Source organism: Vipera berus (genome assembly GCF_964194415.1).
Source record: "Vipera berus genome assembly, chromosome: 2".
NCBI classification, from domain to species: domain Eukaryota; kingdom Metazoa; phylum Chordata; class Lepidosauria; order Squamata; family Viperidae; genus Vipera; species Vipera berus.
Genome location: NC_138203.1, coordinates 145,138,537 through 145,161,511, shown reverse-complemented (window position 1 = coordinate 145,161,511; position 22,975 = coordinate 145,138,537). Strand labels below are relative to the sequence as shown.

Genomic DNA, 22,975 nt, shown 5'->3' with positions numbered 1-22,975 from the left:
CGTGTTTTTCTTGCCTTCCTGCAAGCATATCATGCATTCTCTGAAGCACGGTCCGTCGCCCTCTACAAAGGTGATTTTTACCTTGACAGGGGGCCGTTCCCTCACTGTTTCCAGGATGGCTTCGCGGGCCGCATGAAACCGCTTCGCGGGCCGGATCCGGCCCCCGGGCCTTGTGTTTGACATGTGTGGCATAATGTATCTGAAGTAGGATAAACTTAAATATGAGCCAGCAGTGTGCTGCAGCTGCCAAAAAAGCCAACACAGTGCTAGGCTGCATTAACAGAGGGATAGAATCAAGATCTGCTGGAGAAGACTCCTGCGAGTCCCTTGGACCACAAGGCGATCAAACTGGTCAGTCCTAGAAGAGATCAACCCTGACTGCTCTTTAGAAGGTCAGATCCTGAAGCTAAAACTCAAATACTCTGGCCACCTAATGAGAAGGAAGGACTCACTGGAGAAGAGCCTAATGCTGGGAAAGATTGAGGGCAATAGAAGAAGGGGACGACAGAGAATGCGGTGGCTGGATGGAGTCACTGAAGCAGTAGGCGTGAGCTTAAATGGACTCCAGAAGATGGTAGAGGACAGGAAGGCCTGGAGGAATGTTGTCCATAGGGTTGCGATGGGTCGGACACGACTTCGCAGCTAACAAAGAATCAAGATCATGTGAAGTACTAATACCACTTTACAATGCCTTGGTAAGGCCACACTTGGAATGCTGCATCCAGTTTTAGTCACCACACCATGATGTAAAAAAGATGTTGAGACTCTAGAAAGAGTACAGAGAAGAGCAACAAAGATGATTAGGGGACTGGAGACTAAAACATATAAGGAACGGTTGCTGGAATTGGGTACGTCTAGTTTAATGAAGAGAAGGACGAGGGGGGACATGATAGCAGTCTTCCAATATCTCAGGGGCTACCACCAAGAAGAGGAAGTGAAGCTATTCTCCAAAGCATCTGAAGGCAGGACAAGAAGCAACAGATGGAAACTAACCAAAGAGAGAAGCAACCTAAAACTAAGGAGAAATTTCCTGATAGTTAGAACAATTAATCAGTGGAACAACCTGCCTCCAGAAGCTGTGAATGCTCCAACACTGGAAGTTTTTAAGAAGAGACTGGACAGCTATTTGTCTGAAATGGTATAGGGTTACTTGCCTGAGGAGGGCGTTGGACTAGATGACCTCCAAGGTCCTTTTCTTCTTCATCATCATTATCATCATCACCATCATCATCATTATTATTAACAACCAGGAAGAGATCAAGTGCTCAAGACTATGAAACAGACTGGGGGGGGAAAGATTCCATTGGTTGATCCAGCTTTGGCAACTTCTAGCCATCAACAGTATGTAAGGAAATTCCTGTTTTAGTTGCAATGTTAGTTCTCAAAGAGAAATTAGAATGAACTGGTTTGTGTGGCCTGTGTACTGTACAATCTTGATTTTTCATGCCTACCCTGAGTTGATATAGTATCAATTTTGTAATAAATTGCTGTTACAATTACTGGATGATTTATAATAGCTACTGTAGAAATGCAGCTGCCTTCCCATGTTGAATTATGCTAATATTTTTCATTAATTTGGTTGCCCTGAAATGTCTGTTAGAAACAGAATCGGCACAGTTGACAAATGCTTTTCTTACTGTAAAGATTCAAGTCTGAGCTACAAATAACCTCTTCTATGAATATTTATTGTACTAAAGAAAATGGGAGTTCTAATTCTGCCTTAGGCACAAAGCCAGCTGGGTTAGGGTTTCTCTCCGTTTCTGATCACTTCCAAAAAACCTTGTCAGGGAAACTGCCGGGACCAGACCAGGTACGTAGTAGTCAGGAGTCAAAAACTGACCAGAAGGTCCCTTTTAAAAAAATCTCTGCGATAACGATACAGGTAGTCCTCAACCTACAACCACAATTGAGCCCAAAATTTATGTTGCTAAGTGAGAAATTTGTTAGGTGAGTCTTGCCCCATTTTTCGTTTCTTGCCACATTTGTTAAGTGAATCAACTCAGTTGTTCAATGAGTAACACAGTTGTTAAGTGAATCTGGTTTCCCCATTGACACTGCTTCTCAGAAGATCGCAAAAAGGGATCCCCGGGAGATTGCAACTGTCATAAATGTGAGTCAGTTGCCAAGCGTGTAAATGTAAATCATGTGACCGTGGGGATTCCCTAACCCTAACCGTCGCTAAGCGAACTGTTGTAAGTCGAGGACTACCCGTAGTTTGAAGCAGTATTAAACGAACACGCAAAACAGCATAGCAGGAGGGAGAAGAATAACGTCATCCGTGACGTTTCTACTCTGTTTTGGAGCCCGCCACAGCAACTTCTTGCCTAAGCCGCCGGTTTTTGTTTTGTTTCTCGCATCGCTCCGCCCGCCGAGAAAAGCGGCCCAGCGGGCGTGGCCAGCGCGGGGTGAATAAGCTCCCTGGCCCCGGGCGCCTTCGGGGGATGGTAGCCATGGCTTCTGCTGTAGAGGAGCCGATGCTCGTGTTGCTGACGGTGAAGGACCTGGAGTGCTCCATCTGCCTGAATCTGCTCAGCAACCCGGCCACGGTGCAATGCGGCCACAGCTTCTGCCTGAGCTGCATCCGGAAGTGGCTGGAAGACAAGCACGGAAACTGCCAATGTCCCATCTGCAAGCGCCGTCTGAGCGACAAGTTGCCCAAACGCACCGTCTTGCTGAACCTGGTCCTGGAAAAGTATAACTGCCCAGCCTCCAGCGACCCGCTTCCCACGGGAACCTCGCGCCTGGGCTTCCCAGACGGGGCGAGGGGCAAGCGGGACTTCTCCCCTGCCAGGCGCGGTTTTCAGGTGAGAAGGAAAAGGTCTCCGGCGGCTCTAATATTGGGGTCTAGCCGTGATTCTTTGGGGGAGGGGGGGTTGACCAGCTGGGTGGCTTTCCTGTCATTGTTATTCTGAGCTTCTAGACAAGCCAATCTCTCACTTCTATCTGTAGTATGAAATGCAGATTTAGATTGGTTAAGAAAGGGCTATTATATATTTTATCCATGACACATTTTAAATCTCTGTGTATGTAGTACGTGTGTGTATGTGTATAAGAACACACACACATACACTAAGGAAAGAGCATGCCGTTGACATGATGGGCATTTTGGATAAAGGGTTACTACTCCTATACTGCAATAGGTTTTGTTGCATTAACCAGTGTGAGCCTTGGAGCCTTAGTATTGTCTAAAGTTGAAGCCCAAGCCCAAGTAGCCTTCCCTAGCTTTTATCTTTCAGGATGGAAATCTGCTTCCATCCTCTCTAGCTATCCTACTTCTGGAAAGAGTCAGATTGTGGCTCCTTGGGTGTGACCTAGAGGCAAACATACAAGTCCCCATGGACTGCTCTGGAGGGCTTAAATTTGAACCTTGGATGGCCCATGAAGTGTGCTTGAAAGCCTTCTTTCTTGGTAAACAAATAACCAAAAAGGAAATGATTAGTTATTCCCATCTGTCTTCTGTTCACCAGTCAGGCTATTTGTTTCCAGCTTCTGTTAATTGTTTATGTCTTTTTTTCATGGCTTTAAAGTAGAGGTCCTCAACCTTGGCAACTTTAAGACTTGTGGACTTCAACTCCCAGAATTCCCCAGCCAGCAAAACTGGCTGAGGAATTCTGGGAGTTGAAGTCCACAAGTCTTAAAGTTGCCAAGGCTGAAGAGCCCTGCTCTGAAGTATCAACTGTCAAAACTATTCGATTCAGGCCCTTATAAAGAGGCTTATTTATGATGCAAAAAGTTTTTAGCTTTGAGGGATTCAAATACTTTAGCTGGATATATGCGTGGTACTGAGCCATAGTGCAGTTTTAGCTTGGCTAACTGTAGTCTACAAGCCATGATTTACCATCATTGTGTGTGAAGGTTTGTCAATTTTTGCTTAATTTAATATTCTGTGTGAATCTACAATAGCTGTTATGTGTCAGTGATATTTTTTGTAAAAAAAGTCCAGTTTTTGCTTTTTCCCAAGTAGAATCCTAAAATGTGGGGGTGGGGTGGGGTGGGGATTGCATGTAAGTTGCATTTTTCTTGTTAACATTCATCGGAAAACAATCTGATCAAGAAATGTGAGACTTTTACTGTTGCTGACACAAAAACTTTTGATAAGGAACTGAAGGAACTTTAAGAATCTGGAATCAGTAGAACATTTTCTCTTGGGGGAGTGGAGTGAGTCCAAACTGATCATGTTTTTAACTCCCGCCTTGGGGATTCTGGACCACTTCCTCTTATGCCACTTCACACCCTGGCAGTTTACTAGATAGGACCTGCCCACCCCCAGGTTGGTCCCCAGCCCCAACCCAGGCATTGAGCAAAAATCCTCTCACACTGAGCTAATCCTGTCACACTCAGAGAAATTTGCCACGGTGAGAGTGTCAGCACGCTGATGCAACCACACCAGGAAATTCTCTGGTCCCTGCTGTTGGCAATTGCGAATGCAGTCGGGCATGACAAGCAACAGTGGTATACACGAACAAGAAATACAAGGCTGGGCTTGTGCAAAGAACGCAAGCAGCAGCAATTTCATTAACATTTAAACATACCCGAATCAAAGGATATATTGTACTATATAGAGAGAGATACCATGAAGGGTAAACAAACATATCGGAGGCTTACATTGAGCAGTATGGAGCTCTGTGATTGAAGTTGTCTGGGAGAGTATTGTAAACTACACCTTTCTCAGCTCTGGAGGAGGGACAGGTGGCACAAAGCCCTGCATCGGGTATGGAGTAGGTGTGATAAACTGTTTCTAACTGGGTCAGGGCTGTAGGTATGTAAATGAGATGGTTGAGGCCTGGCAGAAAAAGCAAGGGATCTTTCAAGCTGAGTTCCGCAGTCTGGTTGCAACTGATTCACTCTGAACTCTGCAATTAGAGACACTTTAGTATTATGTATATCTGCAACATGTTGAATACGGATAACTACATCAACCAGCTATTGGCTGAAATGGAAATACCAGGGCCACTCCAGTGTTGTTCACAACATCTTGGATGAGCCCCCATCCGGAGAGTAGTGAAGCAGCACCGGCTTAAGGCATTGCTTCCAAGGAAATACGGGCCTTCTGCTCCCCCACATATGAAGAAGGATAGGAGAAGGAAGGCCATTCAGGAGGTGTTTGACCCACATCCCCATCTCCAAAATATTGAACTACCCAGGACTATCAGAAGGAGATCCTGGATCTGTTTGATCCGGAAGGAAAACAAAAAGCTTGCCTTCAGGCAGATGCCTTGGGTAATAATAGGGAACTAACTGTGGGGACACGGTGGCTCAGTGGGTTAGGACGCTGAGCTTGTCGATCAGAAGGTCGGCAGTTTGGCGGGTTGAATCCCGAGTGCCACGTAACAGAGTGAGCTCCTATTACTCGTCCCAGTTTCTGCCAACCTAGTAGTTCGAAAGCACATAAAAATGCAAGTAGAAAAATAGGGACCACTACGGTGGGAAGGTAACAGCGTTCCGTGTGCCTCTGGTGTCTAGTCATGCCGGCCACATGACCACGGAGACGTCCTCGGACAAGCGCTGGCTCTTCAGCTTTGAAACGGAGATGAGCGCCAGCCCCTAGAGTCGGAAACGACTAGCACGCATGTGCGGGGGAACCTTTACCTTTTAACTGTAGGGTTGGCAGATGGACGTGCATCAAGGCCACCCCCGCAATGTAGACCTAAGAAAAGTTTTCTTGGGAGGGTGTGCAGATCTTCTAGAAATTCTAGAAATTCACAAAAGAAATTCAGGCTCTCCGAGGAGTCAAGTTCCAGCTGACACTAAAGGTTGCTCTCCAGAAATACAGTCCTGGTGGCACCCAGATCCTGTGCTTCATTACAAGTGGGAGTCTGTCCTGCAGACCAGTGAGATCAACGTGGCACTAGACAAGGCATTTCACCACCACCCCCATTCAGGAGATGCTCGAGAAATGGGTCAAGAGAAGCTCCGGCTGGGTAGAACCCCTTCCTTTCAACCGAGCTACAAATATTCTCCTTTATTAGAGTGCAGAGACTCTGGCTGGGCATTGCCCAGTATTTATTTCCGTTTCTCTTTCGATTACTAAATTGTTCCCTTTGGCATTTCCTGCTTTTCTGCACTTCCTGGAAGAGCAGTCATTAAAGGAAAAGGAGACCGTTGTGAGCTGACTGATTTTACTTTTCGGAAGCAACATACAAAGAGAGAGAGTTGCCATCTGAAGCCACCTACCGGTACTTGCTCTTAGCTGATCCCAGAAAACTCAGCAGGGGCCGGGCCTGGTTAGTACATGGGTAGGAAACTGTCACAACATTCCAGGCTTGTGGCCTAGACTGGGAATTGAAACCATTTTCTGGAAGAAGGCTGTGCTCAGAAACTACATAGATGTGATTGTGAAGTCAGCAGGAGTCGAGTGTGAGTCAGACTTGACTTTGATCCAAAAAGTACTGTATTTACTTTTAAGTAGTAAAGAGGATGCTGGATTGTGGGAGGAGTTGGTTTAGCTCTCAAACTGTTGAAACTTTCTGGTGCCAATTGTAAAGGTAAAAATTTAAATGTTGAAAAGATTCAGACCTCTGTATAGAGGTCTTTCATCAGCAACAGTCTCTTTCCTGATTTTAGGATTATATGTTTAAAACCAGAAGCTCCGTTTCAAAAGCCTTCAGTTTTATGAAGAAGTGCATTTGTGATCAAGAGGAAATGGTACTAAGGATTATTGAGGAAGAATGGAAAATGGCTCAACAAATAAGAGACTCCACCGATAAGCAGATCAATGGAAAAATTCACGGCATATTGGATTTGCAGAATAAATCTGAAGAAACAATGAAGGTAAATATTGCATTAACGGCATCATAAATATGCATTTTACTTATTAATGTATCCTATTTATATGGCTGCTCACTTACAAAACTGTAAAAAGGTAAAGGTAAAGGTTCCCCCGCACATGCGTGCTAGTCGTTTCCGACTCTAGGGGCCGGTGCTCATCTTGTAGGACCTGGGTGCTAATGTCCTTTGGTAGTCTGGTGGTTAAAGCATTAGGCTAGAGACCAGGAGACTGTGAATTCTAGCCCTACCTTAGGCATAAAAGTTGGCTGTGGGCCAGTCACTCTCTCTCAGCCCACAATGTTGGATTTTGGTGACTAGCCAGTTTGTCAGTTCCTGTCACAACCAATGGATTAACACTCAGTCCAAAAAACCAAAAACCAAACCAGCAGATTCCGCACTTGCGGAGAAACACAGTATGTTCAATTACTCGGATTCTAATTATGTAATTGATAGAAATACACTGAAATGTTGCCGATGCCTTGCTTAATTCTGGATTTACTTTTAATTGTTAGAAAACCTCCTCGGGACAAGAAGCTTATATTGGCGATCCCATTCAGAAGATCAGCGATATTGCCAGTGCTGTTGAAGAGCTAAGAAGACAGCTAGAAGCATCAGTTTCGAATTTCCCAGGGCAGCCATATCAGAGTTGGTAGAATTTTCATTGCCCTCTTACAATAAGGGTAAACATGTGCTGACCTATTACAAAGCTTTGAATATCACTAGGGAAATAAAAACCAATATGATCTGGCATTGTTATTCTAATCCAGGGGTAGGCAACCTTGGCTTTTATGACTTGTGGACCTCAACTCCCAGAATTCCTGAGTTGAAGTCCACAAGTCAAAAAGGAGCCAAGGTCGCCTACCCCTGTTCTAATCTGATGGGAAAGATGGCGTGGTTGGATCAGATCTTACCATGACTGGTATTCTGTAGCTACCAAATTCTTCTGGGTAGTAAGTAAAGCATGATGGAAATAAAATCATAGGGCTGGAAGGGACCTTTGGAGGTCTAATTCAGCTCTCTGCCCAAGGCAGGAGTCCTTGTACCTTCATTCTGTGTAAGTCTTTCAACATACCAGTTTTTGCTTTTTGGTTACTGAATCTTATTTTGTTCCTTCCTCTGATCCTTTATATCCATGGCTTTATATCTACAGACCTCACTCATAAGGATCCCTAAAGTGTGTTCTTTTTCTGTTGTTTGGCAGGCATGTTTTGAACTCTTTGGCAATATGGGCATGGAATTACTTTGTTTTATGATTATTAGTGTAGGTATTAGAAGTTTTATAAATAAAGGGATTTTGCTGCTTAGCAATGAATGGTACCTTCTATTATGATATACAAGTATTTTTAAAAAATTCTTCTTGTAATATTTCAAAGAAATATGACCATGTCCATTCCCTGTAGGGAAAAATGTATTTAAATTTCAATTGGTCAGTGACAAGTCAGCACCGATTCGATCCGATTGCCAGCTGTAGACTTTATTCTCAGCATACGGAGGTGCTGGCCTATATACTGTACTCAGTTTGGGGAATTCCAATGCATGATGCATTCTTTTTTGCTGAATGCTTTTCAATATCTTATCCTTGCAATAGGAATTAGCAGTGGCCAATTCGAGACGTGTCTCCTTAAGCAATAGTAGCTATATTTCCAAAACTCTTTTTTAGCTAAAATAATTGGCTCTGGATGCTATTGAATCCCAAGTCCCCTCATTCCTTATGCAACCTCTGGGCAGCGATAAGCTCCTCCATTCAATTTGAATTGAAACATATGGGTGGTCCTATTTCCTGTGAAAATGAGCTTTCTCTGAAATGCTTATCAAACTGATATGGGAACCTCCTAAAATGGATCAGGGAGATCTCCTTAAGCTGAGATTGAGGCTGAAACATAAGCAGCTATTTGTGTTCTGCCAGACCAATTTCTAGTCTCTAGTCTCTAGTCTCTCAGCTTGGATTTTTGTTTTGTTTTGCCATAGAGCCTTCTCCAGGAACCAGCAACAGTAATGAAGCTGCAGATGATGGAGCAGAAGAAACATTCTTTTCTTGTAATTCCTGTAGGTAGTTTATTAATTTTAACTGATTTTGGGGAGAACATACTCATTATTCCACTTGGGGATCATTTCCCACATTCCACTGACGTTCTGACTTTCTGAGATTCCTGATCTGAGCAAAACAAAAACACTTGCTAGTTCTTTTTTTAAGAGTACAAATTGTTACAAATTTAAGTACAAATTTGTGTAGTTTTGCACATTAATTAGCTCAAATCACAATTACAGGAATAACGGATTAATATACAGGAATCAATATACTTAGCGTTAAGTATCATTTAGAGTAAAAATAATAGAGTATTCTTACTTATCTGGTCATCTTCTGATTGTTACATTGTTACATTTTATATGAGAAGGAGAAATATTGTGAGCATTCGTGGCTGACCCGGGAGTACCATGCTTATACCGATTCAAGGTACCAGTGTAGGTGGTACCTTGCTCAATAGTAGTAACTGTGAGAGGGATCTCGGAGTCCTAGTGGACAATCACTTAAATATGAGCCAGCAATGTGCTGCAGCTGCCAAAAAAGCCAACACAGTGCTAGGCTGAATTAACAAGAGGGATAGAATCAAGATCGTGTGAAGTGTTAATACCACTTTACAATGCCTTGGTAAGGCCACCCTTGGAATACTGCATCCAGTTTTGGTCATCATACCACGATGTAAAAAAGATGTTGAGACTCTAGCAAAAGTGCAGAGAACAAAGATGATCAGGGGACTGGAGGCTAAAACATATAAATTTCTGGAATAACTAATTAGCTGGCAGAATGTCCCTGTTATCAGTTAAGCATCTCTTTCTTGAAACCAATTTAGTTAAAATTTAACAAGAAAACTCTGTATATTTATTTATTTATTTTTCCTTGATCAGCCCTGTCCCAAGATTCAGTTCAGGAAGCAAGCAGCTCTTCATCAGCAGTGCCATCTACTAGGGACAGAGAATTGCCAATGATTTCAAGGAGATTTTCTCAGTGTAAGTATGTACATTGCTGCCTAGACAAAATAGTGATATTAAGCTATATAGAGATTCAAACATTCAAACTTTTCCTTTCAAAAATAATTTGAAAAAAAGAGCTGTTGTTGGTGTTTATAATGATTTTTTTCTGAAACAAATGATTTATATTCCATTTAAGAGCGCAGCATTTTATTTTGGTGTCTTTAGAAGCATATAGTATTTATTAAATAAATCTACTAGTATTAAAGGGACGCGGTGGCTCAGTGGGTTAGGAGGCTGAGCTTGTCTATCGGAAGGTCGGCAGTTTGGCGGGTCGAATCCCGAGTAACAGAGTGAGCGCCTGTTACTTGTCCCAGCTTCTGCCAACCTAGCAGTTCGAAAGCACGTAAAAATGCAAGTAGAAAAATAGGGACCACTGTGGTGGGAAGGTAACAGTGTTCCATGTGCCTTTGGCGTCCAGTCATGCCGGCCACATGACCACGGAGACATCCTCGGGCAAGCGCTGGCTCTTCGGCTTTGAAACAGAGATGAGCACCAGTCCCTAGAGTTGGAAACGACTAGCACGCATGTGCGGGGGAACCTTTACCTTTACCTTTATTACTAGTATTAATGAAACAAAATGAGGTTAGCTTTCAAAGGTCTTGAGTGATAATTTATTTGGTTATGTAGCACATGGCAGTGGTAGGTTTTCCAAAATTGTTTGGACAATTACAACATTTTTTTCCCTCTCTGCTGGAGAAATATCAGATGGATATTTTGAGAATGCACACCTTTTCTAATCTAGAATCATTCCCAGAACTCTCAACATATAGATATGGACAAGTGTATTGGTTTTCTTCCCCTCCTCCCACAAAATTCCAATTTTTTTCTGAAGTAAGCTGAAACTAATGCACATCAATGGCATCCACTGTTCTGTTCTTCCGTAGTCCATGGTAGCATTTCTTATCCTTTAAGATATGTGGACTTCAACTCCCAGAATTCCGCAATTGGCCTGAGTTGGAAGTTCACATATCTTAAAGTTGCTAAGGTTGAGAAACACTGGCCCATAGAGCGGACACTTTGCTTTTGATATATGACTTTTAACATATTCTTGTAAATTATAAAAACAAATGAAAATGGCACGGACAGCTAACAATTCCATCATCCCAGGTATGTATCTGGTGTTTTATTCCTTATTGATTCTCCTTGTGCATATGTGATTTGTTCGTTTTGCTGAAAACAAAACTACCGGATTCTGACTAATGCTCTGTCTCTCTTAATACACTGACACAAATGGATGTTTTGTACTGCTAAACCCTTTAATTTTTTTGAATTTGAATTTTATTGAATTTATATACCGCCCTTTCCCGTAGGACTCAGGGCGGTATACAAGGTACTTAAAACAAAAATACAAAAATTAAAAACAATTAAAAAGATTAAATTAAATCCCTGAAGAAATAAAAACCCCAGTTAAAACTCTCAGCCTGGGCCGGAGAGCTCGAAGAGCCAGGTCTTCAGGTCCCGGCGAAATGAACGAAAGTCGGGGGCAGTCCTAAGCTCCACGGGCAGCTGGTTCCAGAGGGCAGGTGCACCCACAGAGAAGGCCCCCCCCCTGGGTGTTATCCGCCGACAATCTTTTACCGGCGGAACCCTGAGAAGGCCCTCCCTGTGGGAGCGCACGGGACGAAGGGAGCTTGATGCCGGCAGCAGGTGTTCCCTCAGATAACCCGGACCCAAGCCATTTAGGGCTTTATAGGTCATCACCAGCACCTTGAATCTCACCCGGAGGGCAACCGGAAGCCAATGCAGCTCACGGAGTAGAGGTGTTACATGGGAGTATCGGGGAACCCCCATCACAACTCGCGCGGCCGCATTCTGCACCAGCTGAAGCCTCCGAGTGGTCCTCAAGGGCAGCCCCATGTAGAGAGCGTTGCAGTAGTCTAAATGGGAGGTCACGAGCGCATGAGTGACTGCGTAGGGCATCTCGGTCCAGGTAGGGTCGCAACTGGCGCACCAGTTTAATGATCCTAATTGTGATCGAAAAGCATATCTCTCCTCCACATCGTCAGAAGAAAAGGGAAGACTTAAACCTTCATGTATTATCCAAAGAAGTCCTCACCTCAGTGGTGTGAGGAGCCATAGAGAGGACCGTAGAAAAACTATTCAGAAGTCACTAAGACAGCAGGGGCAGAAGCAAGCTTTGAGCCCAAGGAGTCAGGAAGGAATGCAGGTAGTCCTCGGTTTATGACCACAACGGAGTCCAAAATTTCTGTTGCTAGGTGAGACAGTCAAGTGAATTTTGCTCCATTTTACGACCTTTCTTGCTGCAGTTGCTAAGTGAATTCCCCGCTGTTAAGTTAGTAACATGGCTGCTAAGTGAATCTGGCTTCCCCCATTGACTCTGCTTGTCAGAAGGTCACAAAAGGTGATCTCATGACCCTGGGACACTGAAAGCGTCATAAATATGAGTCAGTTGCCAAGTGTCTGAATTTTGACCACGTGACCCTGGGGATGCTGCAATGATTGTAGGTGTGAAAAATGGTCATAAATCATTTCTCTCAGTGCCATTGTAACTTGGTCAATAAACGAACTCTTGTAAGCCGAGGACTACCTGTAGTCTTCCTATGGAGTTGGTTTCCTGATCTGGTCTTCCCTGTACAGCTGATATCAATCCTAGGGAAGTGGGGAGTATGGGAAAGAGACTCAGACTGGTTCCTCCTGACTCCTTGGGGATATGAGGGAGGAATGGGAAAACACAAGCAGACTTGCAACATGCTTCTGGAGTTTTAATGACGTCCGGATAGTTCCTTCAGGGTCATCCCCAAGGCACCCTACACAGTGGCCATGGAACCTGGGGAATTTGGGAAGCTGTAGTCCACGCATTTGAAAGACCCCGGGTTAAGAAAGCCTAGAATGTTTGTTAAGTCCATTTCTTCTAATGCCCATAAAAGCCATGGTGGCGCAGTGGTTAGAATGGAATATTGCAGGCTCACTGATTGCTCACTGCCAGGAGTTCAATCCTGACCAGTTTAAGGTTGACTCAGCCTTCCAAGGTCGGTAAAATGAGGACCCAGATTGTTGGGAGCAATAGGCTGACTCTGTAAATCGCTTAGAGAGGGGCCGCAAAGCACTGTGAAGTGGCATATAAGTCTAAGCGCTATTGCTATTTTCTCAGGAAAAAAAAAATCCAAATGCGCCGACAGGGATAATTGAATACATACCAGGCTATTCGCAAAACTGTGTTGGATATAACAATCTTGCTTCACCATACAATCAGGCAGTCTTAAATCTCCTATAAACATGCTTGTTGCATGTTGTGTTATTATTTTATTTATGTACTCGGCCCAATTTGGTCAGTAAGTTTAATAAGCAAATAAATACAGTACATTTCACCTCACTTGTCAAAGCGAGCTGCATTATCCAAACTCATTGGCAGCTAAGGCAAAAGGTTGCAGGTAGGTGGGTTTTGCACTGTGGACATATCTCCCCGATTTAAGGCTCCTAGATCTGCATCTTTTTAATTTTGTTTCATTTAGGGGCGTCCGTCATTACATTCGACGACGAAAGACTTAGTTGCAATCTTGAGCTCATGGGCAATAAAAAGAAAGTGAGAGTGTCTCGTAATCGCAAAGAATATGAACCTTCCTCTAAGAGATTCCGCAGCTGTCAGGTGCTGGGCTCTCCAAGTTTCTCTGAAGGCCGCCATTACTGGGAAATAAACACCGAGGAATCTTCTACATGGGCTATCGGTGTTGCCAGTGGAGATATTGGCAGAAACGACCGACTGGGGAGAAATGAATTATCCTGGTGCATAGAATGCAATGCTCAAAGTATCTCCGCATGGCACAACAGTCAAGAAACCAAAATTGACGAAGACAAACCTTTGCGGGTCGGAGTTTACCTGGACTTTCTGACCAAAAGTTTGTCTTTTTATTCTCTCACTGATGAAGAAACATGCTTACACACGTTTGAAATCAATGCAGCAAATCCAGTTTACCCTGCTTTTTGGATTTATAGTTTAACTGCTGGCAAGTGTTTAACTATAAATGATATTAGTAGGAATTAATTTCACGCCACAATTGTATATTGCCTTAATAAGCATTTGCCCTCTAAAGAATCTTTTAAGATTCTGATGTTTTGCTGTTTGAAATATGAAGTGTCTCATCTGTTCCTGCTTTCTTTCTTTTTTAAAAAATAATATTTTATTAGCTTTCTAATTTTACAATTAAACATTTAAAAAGCAGTGTGGTGACTGGGTAATCAATAATTCAATAACATAGATAAATCTTTAGCACAAATCTCAAGTTACAACATCAGATATTTCCTCTCTTTTTCCCTTAATATCTGATATCTCATATTAGGCTAATATAGTTCTTATTATTATCAGCTAAGTAAAACCATCTTTGTTACATTTATCAATAATCTTTAGCTTATACATATCTTAATTGTGTTTGCATTCAATCCTTATACACAATCAATGTCCTATTATTGCTTTTTTCCCAGGCTTTAATTTCCCATGAATATTCAAATTAACATTTGGTACTTATAATTTCCAAGCTTTAGGTGACCAAAGTTTCCCTTATGTCAAATTCTACATTTTTCCCTTTTCATAACAAAATCTAATATTTTAAATACACATTTATTTGTGCATAATCTTATCCTATTTTCTAAAAGTTATCTATTTTCCACCATATTAAACCAAACGTCTGTTAGTCTTATTACACATCTTACCTATTCAATTCTAGTGTTACTTTATTTTCTAAAAATTATCTATTTTCTGCTTTCTGAATGGGAATGAGTCTTACACAAGGTGAGCAGTTTCAAGAGTTGGGATGCATAAATATTGTCACCCATCATAATCCCTGCATAGCCAGTTACAGATTGCCCTTGACGTACAATTGTTCATTCAACGACGATTCAAAGTTATGACAGTGCTGAGCAGAGGATTTATGACTGGTGCCTGAAGTTACCATAGCAGCACCCCTATGGTCATGTGATCATAATCTGGACACTTGGAAATCCGTTTGAGCTAATGACCACTTGCCAAGCATCCCCTGATCATGTGATTGCCATATTCCCTGCCAATTTCACCACAAAGTCAATGGGGAAACCAGCAGGGAATGTTGCAAGTCATTGGGGTAAGTCTCCCCATCCATGCTTCCTCCCCACCCTTCTGGGCTTGCGCCACTTGCACATCTCCACGAACCCTCCCTGACCTACGATGCCCCTTCATGCACTCTCCTCGACCACGTGGCACCTTTTGCACACCCATCCCGAGATGTGTTGCACTCCCATACATCCTTCCCAACCCTTGTTGCACCACTGTGCACCCTCCCCGACCTGCTTCAGAACCTGCACTCTTCCTGACACGGCATGCCATATCCTTTCTGACCCTCACCACCAGGCACACTCCCCAGTCCACCTGGCACATCTTGCGTACCTACCCCATCCTGTATTGCACCCCATACACATCCTCCCTCACCTACCCTGCACCTTTGGCACACTCTGTACATCCTTCTTGACTCATGCACCCTACCTGACCCTCACCCTCACATTCTTCCTAACCAACATCACACCTCCATGAAACTTCCCCATAAGCACCTCATACATCCCTGCTCACCTGACCCTCACCATACTCCTGCAGCACCCCATGTCCCCGTGCACCTTTTCCAAACTGGCATATCCCCACACACCCTCTCCAACCTGTACAGCGCCTCTGCCACGCACCCTCCCTCCCTCGTCCAGGAACAACCATTTTTAAAGACCTGCACTGAAGATGTAATGTGGACATTGGTTGGATGGTGTCCACTATGCCCCTAAATGGAAGTTAAGTCTAAAATACAAAACAATGTCAAGAATTTTAAAAGGTGCCCTTAATAGCTTGATGGCAGCTTAAGAATATAAAATGATAAAGAACATAAAATAATGGAATCCTTCAAATAGACAAAGTCTCCTTTAAATCCTCGATAGAAGTGATAACTTCTATAGGAAAGGAATCCCACTCATAAGGCCTCAAATAATGTTTTTAACACCAAGTCATACAGGAATTGATAAAATTATGTAGAAACATTAGAACTGATTAAATTACCCACCAGACTGTCTTAAAAGGGCACATCTTTCTCCTTCTGTCCTGGCCACTTTTTACAGAGGCACAATTGAGAGCATTTTAACAAACTGCATCTCTGTCTGGTTTGGTGGCAGCAGTGCCTCAGATAGAAAATCCATACAGAGAGTGGTGAGGACAGCCAGGAAGATCATAGGAAGCTCGCTCCCTGGTATTCAGAATGCTGCTTCTAAGCGCTATGTACTTAGAGCTCAAAGCATTGTTAGAGACCCCACACACCCACTTTACAGTCTATTTCTGTTGCTTCGAAGTATTTCTAGCAGGACTACCTGATTCTGTAATAGCTTTGTTCCCTATGCCATCTGTCTGGTAAAATCGCAAGATTCGTTTTTCTCACCATGCACATGTATACAGAACCCAAACTAGACTGTTGTTTCTCTGTGTCATATAATATATACAGGTATATGCATAATTCTGTATTTATTTATTTTGTCATATTTATATAGTGTATATCGGAGATGGTGACCCTTTGAGAGCTGAATGCAACGAAATTTTATTTTAATATAGGTCGATTAGTGTACATTAAAAGTGACAATAGTTATTATTTTATTCTATGTTCTGTTCTGTTCTATTCTATTCTATTCTATTCTATTCTATTCTATTCTATTCTATTCTATTCTATTCTATTCCCCTTCTCTTTGCCAACTTCCTTGCGAAACTGAGAAACTACAGACATGCAGCAGGAAACTCCTGGCAATAGGATTAGGAAAATTTCACTATCTTCTACTACACTACAGCAAATGTGATCTTGTAGCCAACAGAACAAAGGTAATCAACCAAATATAAACACTAACCTTGTGAAAAAAATTACATATAAACGATACGTTGTAAAACAGAGAAACATTTTGTATAAAGGTCTGAGCTAGATTTTACTGGGGATGCTTGATTTGGACCCCTGTCCCAAGTATGAGGTTCTCTTATTTCTGCAGAGATTAACAGCTGAAAGTTGCCTTTGTTGCTTCAGTGGGACTTACTGGTCATTAGTAATGAGAAAACCGAGGCTTCGGCTAACAACCCAAAGCCAAATCTTGCAAGATCTCTGGTATTTGCATTTAATCTTAATTGTTTTAATGGTTTAAACTGATTTAGCAGTTTAAAAGGGTTTTAAAAAACTATTTTGGTGCCTGCAACAAAATATGAACTCACTCAGGGATGTTCCTTCTTTAAAACAGTTACTGAACAAGCATAAGCAAAAATTTTTTAAAAAAACCATTAGGGTAGCAGTAGTAGTAGTAGCAAGTAGACTTTATTTACATTTCAACAATATACAGTACAGTACACAGTGAAACGAAACGACGTTTCCCCAGGATCAAGGTGCTACATCAGACATGAATAAAAAAAAACCCAGAACACAACTACACATAACTCTAAACTAAAAACTTAAAAAAAACTACAAATACAAGTATTTATAGTTCCAGTTTCTTCGTACTGAGAATTCTAATGGCTTGTAGGAAGAAACTGTTACACAATCTGGATGTCCGAGCCCGAATGCTCCTGTACCATGGTCGTGTCATCAGCGAACTTAATGATGTGGTTCGAACTGTGCATTGCTACACAGTCGTGTGTCAGCAAGGTGAACAACAGGGGACTGAGCACACAGCCCTGAGGGGCCCCACTGTTCAGTATGATGGTGTTAGAAATGTTATTCGCGAACCGGACTGAGATCTTCTAGTCAAAAAGTCCAGGATCCAGTTACAGAGGGAGATGTTCAGATCTATAACTAAAGGATTGAAAAAAAAATCTGCTCTTTTTACTTTTTTTTACACAGCTATTCTGAGAGCAAGACACCTAACAGTGAAAGGACTTCTTAAGTAACCTGATTTTAATGCTATTCTGTGCTGGCAGCTGATTCCCCCTTTTTTGGGCATCCATCGGTCTAATTTATTTTTTTTTTAAAAAAAGAACTAAAACTTTTTTTAAATTAAAGTCAACTCGCATGGGGTTCCTGGCAAGCCAGAGGATGAATCCCATTGGCAATATATTGCTTCCTACTTTAAATTCCATTTGAAATAGACAATAATCTGTCCATAACAACAGTTATTGATTTTTTTTGCTAAGCAGAAGTAGTATCCTATTGCTTGAAACTGAATACTAAGTCCATAGTATGCTGGTCTAATCTGTGTTGAGTTTAATACTGAGACCTGGCCATGTTTTGGCATCCTGATAAGTGAGACTAGGATGAAGCTGCCATACCTAAAAATAAAGCAGGCACTTCAGCAGGGTGGACAAAAGCCAGGGAAAAAAATCCCTTCAGGAGATAGATAAGGAGGTCATTAAGGAAACAAAGAAAAAATGTTATCTAAACCAGACTAAAGAGATGGGCCTGAACACACAGGGAAACCTCTCCCTAATCCCATCAACCAGTACCAATCTTGTCAATGAAGATTCTCATTCATCCAAATAGAGTTGTCTGCAAATTGAGTAATGGCACCTGGACTTTTTTCCTTTCCCTGTTGGTTTGAAACATTTTGCTGCTTATCCAAGCAGCTTCTTCAGCGTATAACTTGGATAAGAGGCAGAGTTTGACTGCCATCCAAGCGAATAGCAATTGATTCCCATGATTTCCATGAATTGGCCCAGCACCTTTTTGAAATCAGCTAAGCTGGTAGCTTGTGGTACTGAATCCCAAAACTGAATTACAGGTAGTCCTCAATTTATGGTCATACTGGAGCCTGCCCATTGCAGTTGTAAGTCATAACGGTCATAGAGTGGGTCACCATCTGACCAACCCAATTTTGCAACCTTTTTTGCAGTGATTTTTAAACGAATGCCACAGTTGTTAAATGAACCCAGTTTTGCTGAAAACAGGAAGTAAACTTCTGAGATAAACTTGGGTATTATTCCACTAATCAAAACAATTCCAGATAACCTATAAATACGGTACTTAAGAAAGTGAGAATAGAACCACAGGATCATAGTAGTTACATCCCTCCATTGTGAGAAATGTCTATTCATATTTACTGTTTTTTTTATTTTTTAGTCAATTGTTTTTCCACAAGAAGTTCTGCCATTTTATTCTATGACTGTCGAACTTGCTGAGAAGTCTTTGATGAGGGACTTGAAAATCTAAGTGGATGATGTCTACTGGCTCAGTTCTATCCTCATTTTTTTAAACATTTTAAAAATACCTTCACTTACCAAAGCTATGCTGAGCATCCTTTAGCAAGGCCTTTCACATTTTATCTTTAATAACACTTCACTATCATAACAAATGTTAAGCTTACAGGCATATAATTTCCAGGATCTTCCCATGAGCTCTTCTTAAAAACTGGAGTTTACCCTCTCCATATAACCAAATTTCAAAATACTGTAAAAAGGTAAGTCCAGGTTGATAATCTTAAATGATGTTATTTATAAAGGACATTCTTCCATTAAATGATCTGACTTTTACCAAGAACTCCTTCAAGGCCTACAGATCTGCCATCAGGATTGCAACATGATTGATGCCATCAAAGGCAGATCAAAAGAAGAAAGAACATTAATATGTACTGTCTTCTGTTTGAACACATAACTTTGCAGAGACATTTTTATAAATTGAGATTCTGCCCAAATTAGTTTTGGGATAATATACTAGGCAAATACATATTTCCACCTTTCAACACCTTCTTGTTTTGAGATACATAATTGGAAGAACAAGGCTAGATATTTTGAGAAGTCCATAAAAAAAGTGATTTAGATCACAGGTGTCAAGCTTGCCACCACATGAAGTGTCGCGACGTATCGCGACTCTTTTTGCATTGCCGGCAATGGGGTGGGCCTGGTTTCGGTATGAGGAAACCGGACCGTGGATGAGCAGTTTGACACCCCTGATTTAGATGATCTTACTTGAAAGCTGTAATGGATAGCTTGGAAGTTAAAATAAATAGCACCCAAGTTCTTCTTGGTTTTTTTTGCCTGTCAGTGAGCTTCATGCACCAATTGATTTATATCTGATGGTTTAGGTGGCCGTGTGGTAGTTTTTCCCCATCAAAGGAGTTAGGATTATAAGTCAATGAATGAAGGTTATCTGGCATGGTATCCATGCCATAATCACAAGAATATCACACCAATCAATTATATCTGTGCAAGGTAAAAACTTTTTAGATATAAGATTTTACACTAGTGGGGGGGGGGCAGCAAAGGAACAAGAACCAGATGCTCTTCCTCGGGGTTTAAGTTGTACAATAATTGCCGTTTGAAAAATGTGTTTCTGTAGGACAGTGTAGACATTTCAAAAACAGATGAAATTAAAATGAATTTCAAACACACATCTTACACCAGGCGACAAATACCTCTAGCGATACCAACGATCAATCTACCGCCAACTCTCCAGAGCAAACCCGTTTCTCCCAATCAATTGAATGCAGATGTATATTGTAGCCTAAAATACTTGCACGTTACTTTCGTATTATTTTCCAAATTAAATTAAATTACAATTACAGGGGGAGGGGAAAAAAACTAAGGCGCTTCTGTGCTCCTGAACGCGTCCTTTTTTTAAAAAAAAAAAAATAAACTAATACGCATCAGTTACACTTCCGGTTTGCTCCCCATCGGACCGCCTCTCCGATCCGTGGGACCAGGAAATGCCAACGGGCCCCCGTTACAGCGCTCCCTAGAAGAGCATCCGACAGAGAGCAACCTGCAAGAGAGAGTCTCCTCTGCCATTGAAAGCCTGCGAACTTAGCTCCGGAAGTTCAAAGCCGTCAGTCCTTCTAGCCTCCGGTCTATGGTTGGTGGAGGGAAAAGGTTGCGCTTTGGGGAGGGCGGGGTGGCCGCGAGAGAGAGAGAGAGAGAGAGAGAGAGAGAGCGTGCTCGCGCCGGCTGTTGGAGGCGGGACGGCACGAGCGGGTCGAAGCGTAGTAGGCCGTGGCCCCCCCAGCCCCCCCACCATCTTAGCGAAGCCCTGATGTGAGCCGGGGCCGGATCGCCGGGCCCAAAAGGCGGAGGAACAGCACGATGAAGAAGGACGTGAGGATCCTGCTGGTGGGAGAACGTGAGTGAGGGAGGGGAGGAAGGAAGGAAGGAGGGAGGGAGCGGCTGGGAAGGTCAGCATGGAAGAGTGGGAAGGCAGAGAAGCGGGGACTGGGCCGGAGAGGAAGGGAAGCCGGCTCGCCCCGGCCAATGAACCAGGTGAGGGCAGAGGTTTGGCTGGCTGAGCTTCAGGGAGGACAGGAAGAGTGATGTAGCCGAAGGGTAAAGGGTTACACGTGTGTTCTTGTTTGGTCTTCCTTTACTGCACAGGTCTGCAACCTGCGGCTCCGGGGCCGCATGCGGCTCTTTCAGACATCTCCTGCGGCTCCCGGTCCTCTGCCATGAGCAGTCCAAAAAAAAAAAAAAGTGGGACTAAAAAAGTTCAACCAATCAATTCAAATATGCAGGATACGTGCATATCTCGCCTTGGCTCTACTCTTCAGTCAAACCCTGTTCTGCGCATGTACGCGCATGCGCACACATTTTTTTGCGGCTCCCAGTTTTTCCTTTTGTGAGGGAACCGGTTCCGAGTGGCTTTTTCACTGTTTCAGGTTGCTGACCCCTGCTTTACTGGAATGAAAGGGGTCGGGTTGGCTGGCAGAAAGGTGGCTAGGGAGAAGGAGAAAATACGAGGGTGTGTGTGGGGGGGGAAGAACCAGGTGTGTGGGGATTTAAGCGAAGGTAGGAGAGGGAAAGGACAGTGGGCAGGCAGGGTATTGGAAAGCAAGAAGAGAAACTTCCTGACAGTTAGAACAATTAACCAGTGGAACAACCTGCCTCCAGAAGCGGCGAATGCTCCAACACTGGAAGTTTTTAAGAAGAAACAGGATAGCCATTTGTCTGAAATGGGTATAGGGTTTCCTGCTTGACCAGGGGGTTGGACTAGAATACCTTCAAAGTCCCAACATTATTACTCTGTTATTCTGTATACTGTAGTTCTGAATGGGCATTGGCCACTTCGGTAGCTAAAATGAATGATAGATTTTTATGCACTTGCATAAGTTGCCTTGGCAATGGATCTTCAGGACTTGGGGTAGGGAGGTAAGATTGAGAACTGTTTCAACAAAACAGCTTTCATTTTACTTTTAGAAATCTTTTGACTAAAATAACAATTTATCCATGTTTCCTTTCGATATATATTTAACTGTTCTTATTTTTTTGTATTTTGCAAGCTGCCCAGAGTCAATTTCACCCTTTTTATGCTGGTTTATGAACATAATAAAGAAGATTTAATTTGATTCAAGAGTTTTACTAGCTTGGGCAGCTAGTAAATACTTTGTAAACCCCCCTGAGTCCTACGGGAAAAGGGTGGTATATAAATTCAATAAACTTAAACTTAAAACAGGATTAAGGGTGCAGTAATGGGATTTTATAGGATCTTGGGGAGGGGGTGGGAGACAGGCTAAAGAAGAGGGGAACTGGTTTAAGGAGATGCAGACATTCATTCAGCAAGTGGATGTAAAAAGGGCAGACGAAGAGGCAGAGCAAAAGTTGAAGGGATAAAAGGTACGTTCTGCAAAATATTATTTTTTTTATCTCAATGGCAAATGGAACTCTTCGTGGATAGTCAGGAAGTTTGCTCTAAAATACACTGTTAGGACACCTGCTGAGGCAGCCTACATTAGATAATGTCACCCAAACCTTATTTTGATGGGCACTAGGAGACTATTTCTTATGGGATTAGATTTATTTTAATTTTGGGATCTTGGCATTTCCTGGGAGGACAGGTGGGGTTGGAAATGTGCAGGTTAATTTAATCTTTTCACCTGGAAAAAGGTGCTTTTCTTCCCATTTTTTTTGGTCAGTGGATCAAAGTTGTTGTTTTTATACAGTAGCAAGTTGCTGACACAAGCTGTCCTCCCTCAAAATAAGTCACCAAGTTTCCTCTGCCCCCCCTTCCCCCCAAAAAAAATCAGCTGCTCACTGTAGGATATATGCTCTTTCTAGTCTTTTGTTGATTATTTAAAAATAACCTTACCGGGGATCTGGGCCTAAGGCTTTTTGACTCATCTTGGCTCTAAATATGGATTTCAAAATAGAGTTTTGGAGAAAATTACCTACTGTAAACTCCCTCAGCAGATATCCTAATAATGTATTTTACAGCAAAATGATTATACACAGAGTTCTGTTTTCCATTGAGATAAAAATATATTTGCAGAAAGA

General features: G+C 42.5%; 2 protein-coding genes across 14 annotated transcripts in view; both read left to right on the top strand.

The window, feature by feature from the left end:
• The first annotated feature begins 1,995 nt into the window (after positions 1–1,995).
• On the top strand, positions 1,996–14,406 carry LOC308663229 (E3 ubiquitin-protein ligase RNF135-like). Its single transcript, XM_081319490.1, has 6 exons — positions 1,996–2,804; positions 6,565–6,771; positions 7,281–7,413; positions 8,737–8,814; positions 9,676–9,777; positions 13,275–14,406. Exons 1-6 carry the CDS (start codon positions 2,442–2,444, stop codon positions 13,802–13,804), a joined length of 1,413 nt encoding a protein of 470 aa, XP_081175616.1. The 5' UTR covers positions 1,996–2,441; the 3' UTR covers positions 13,805–14,406.
• A 6,190-nt stretch (positions 14,407–20,596) lies between these two features.
• Positions 20,597–22,975, top strand: part of RHOT1 (ras homolog family member T1) — a 51,372-nt gene continuing 48,993 nt past the window's right edge. For all 13 annotated transcript variants that reach the window (XR_014025638.1, XR_014025639.1, XR_014025640.1 and 10 more), the window contains exon 1: positions 20,597–20,834. Coding sequence is in view for 9 of the 13 variants with exons in the window: in XM_081321411.1 (XP_081177537.1) it covers positions 20,798–20,834 (37 nt within the window). In the remaining 4 variants the exon portion in view is untranslated. The remainder of the gene's footprint in view (positions 20,835–22,975) is intronic.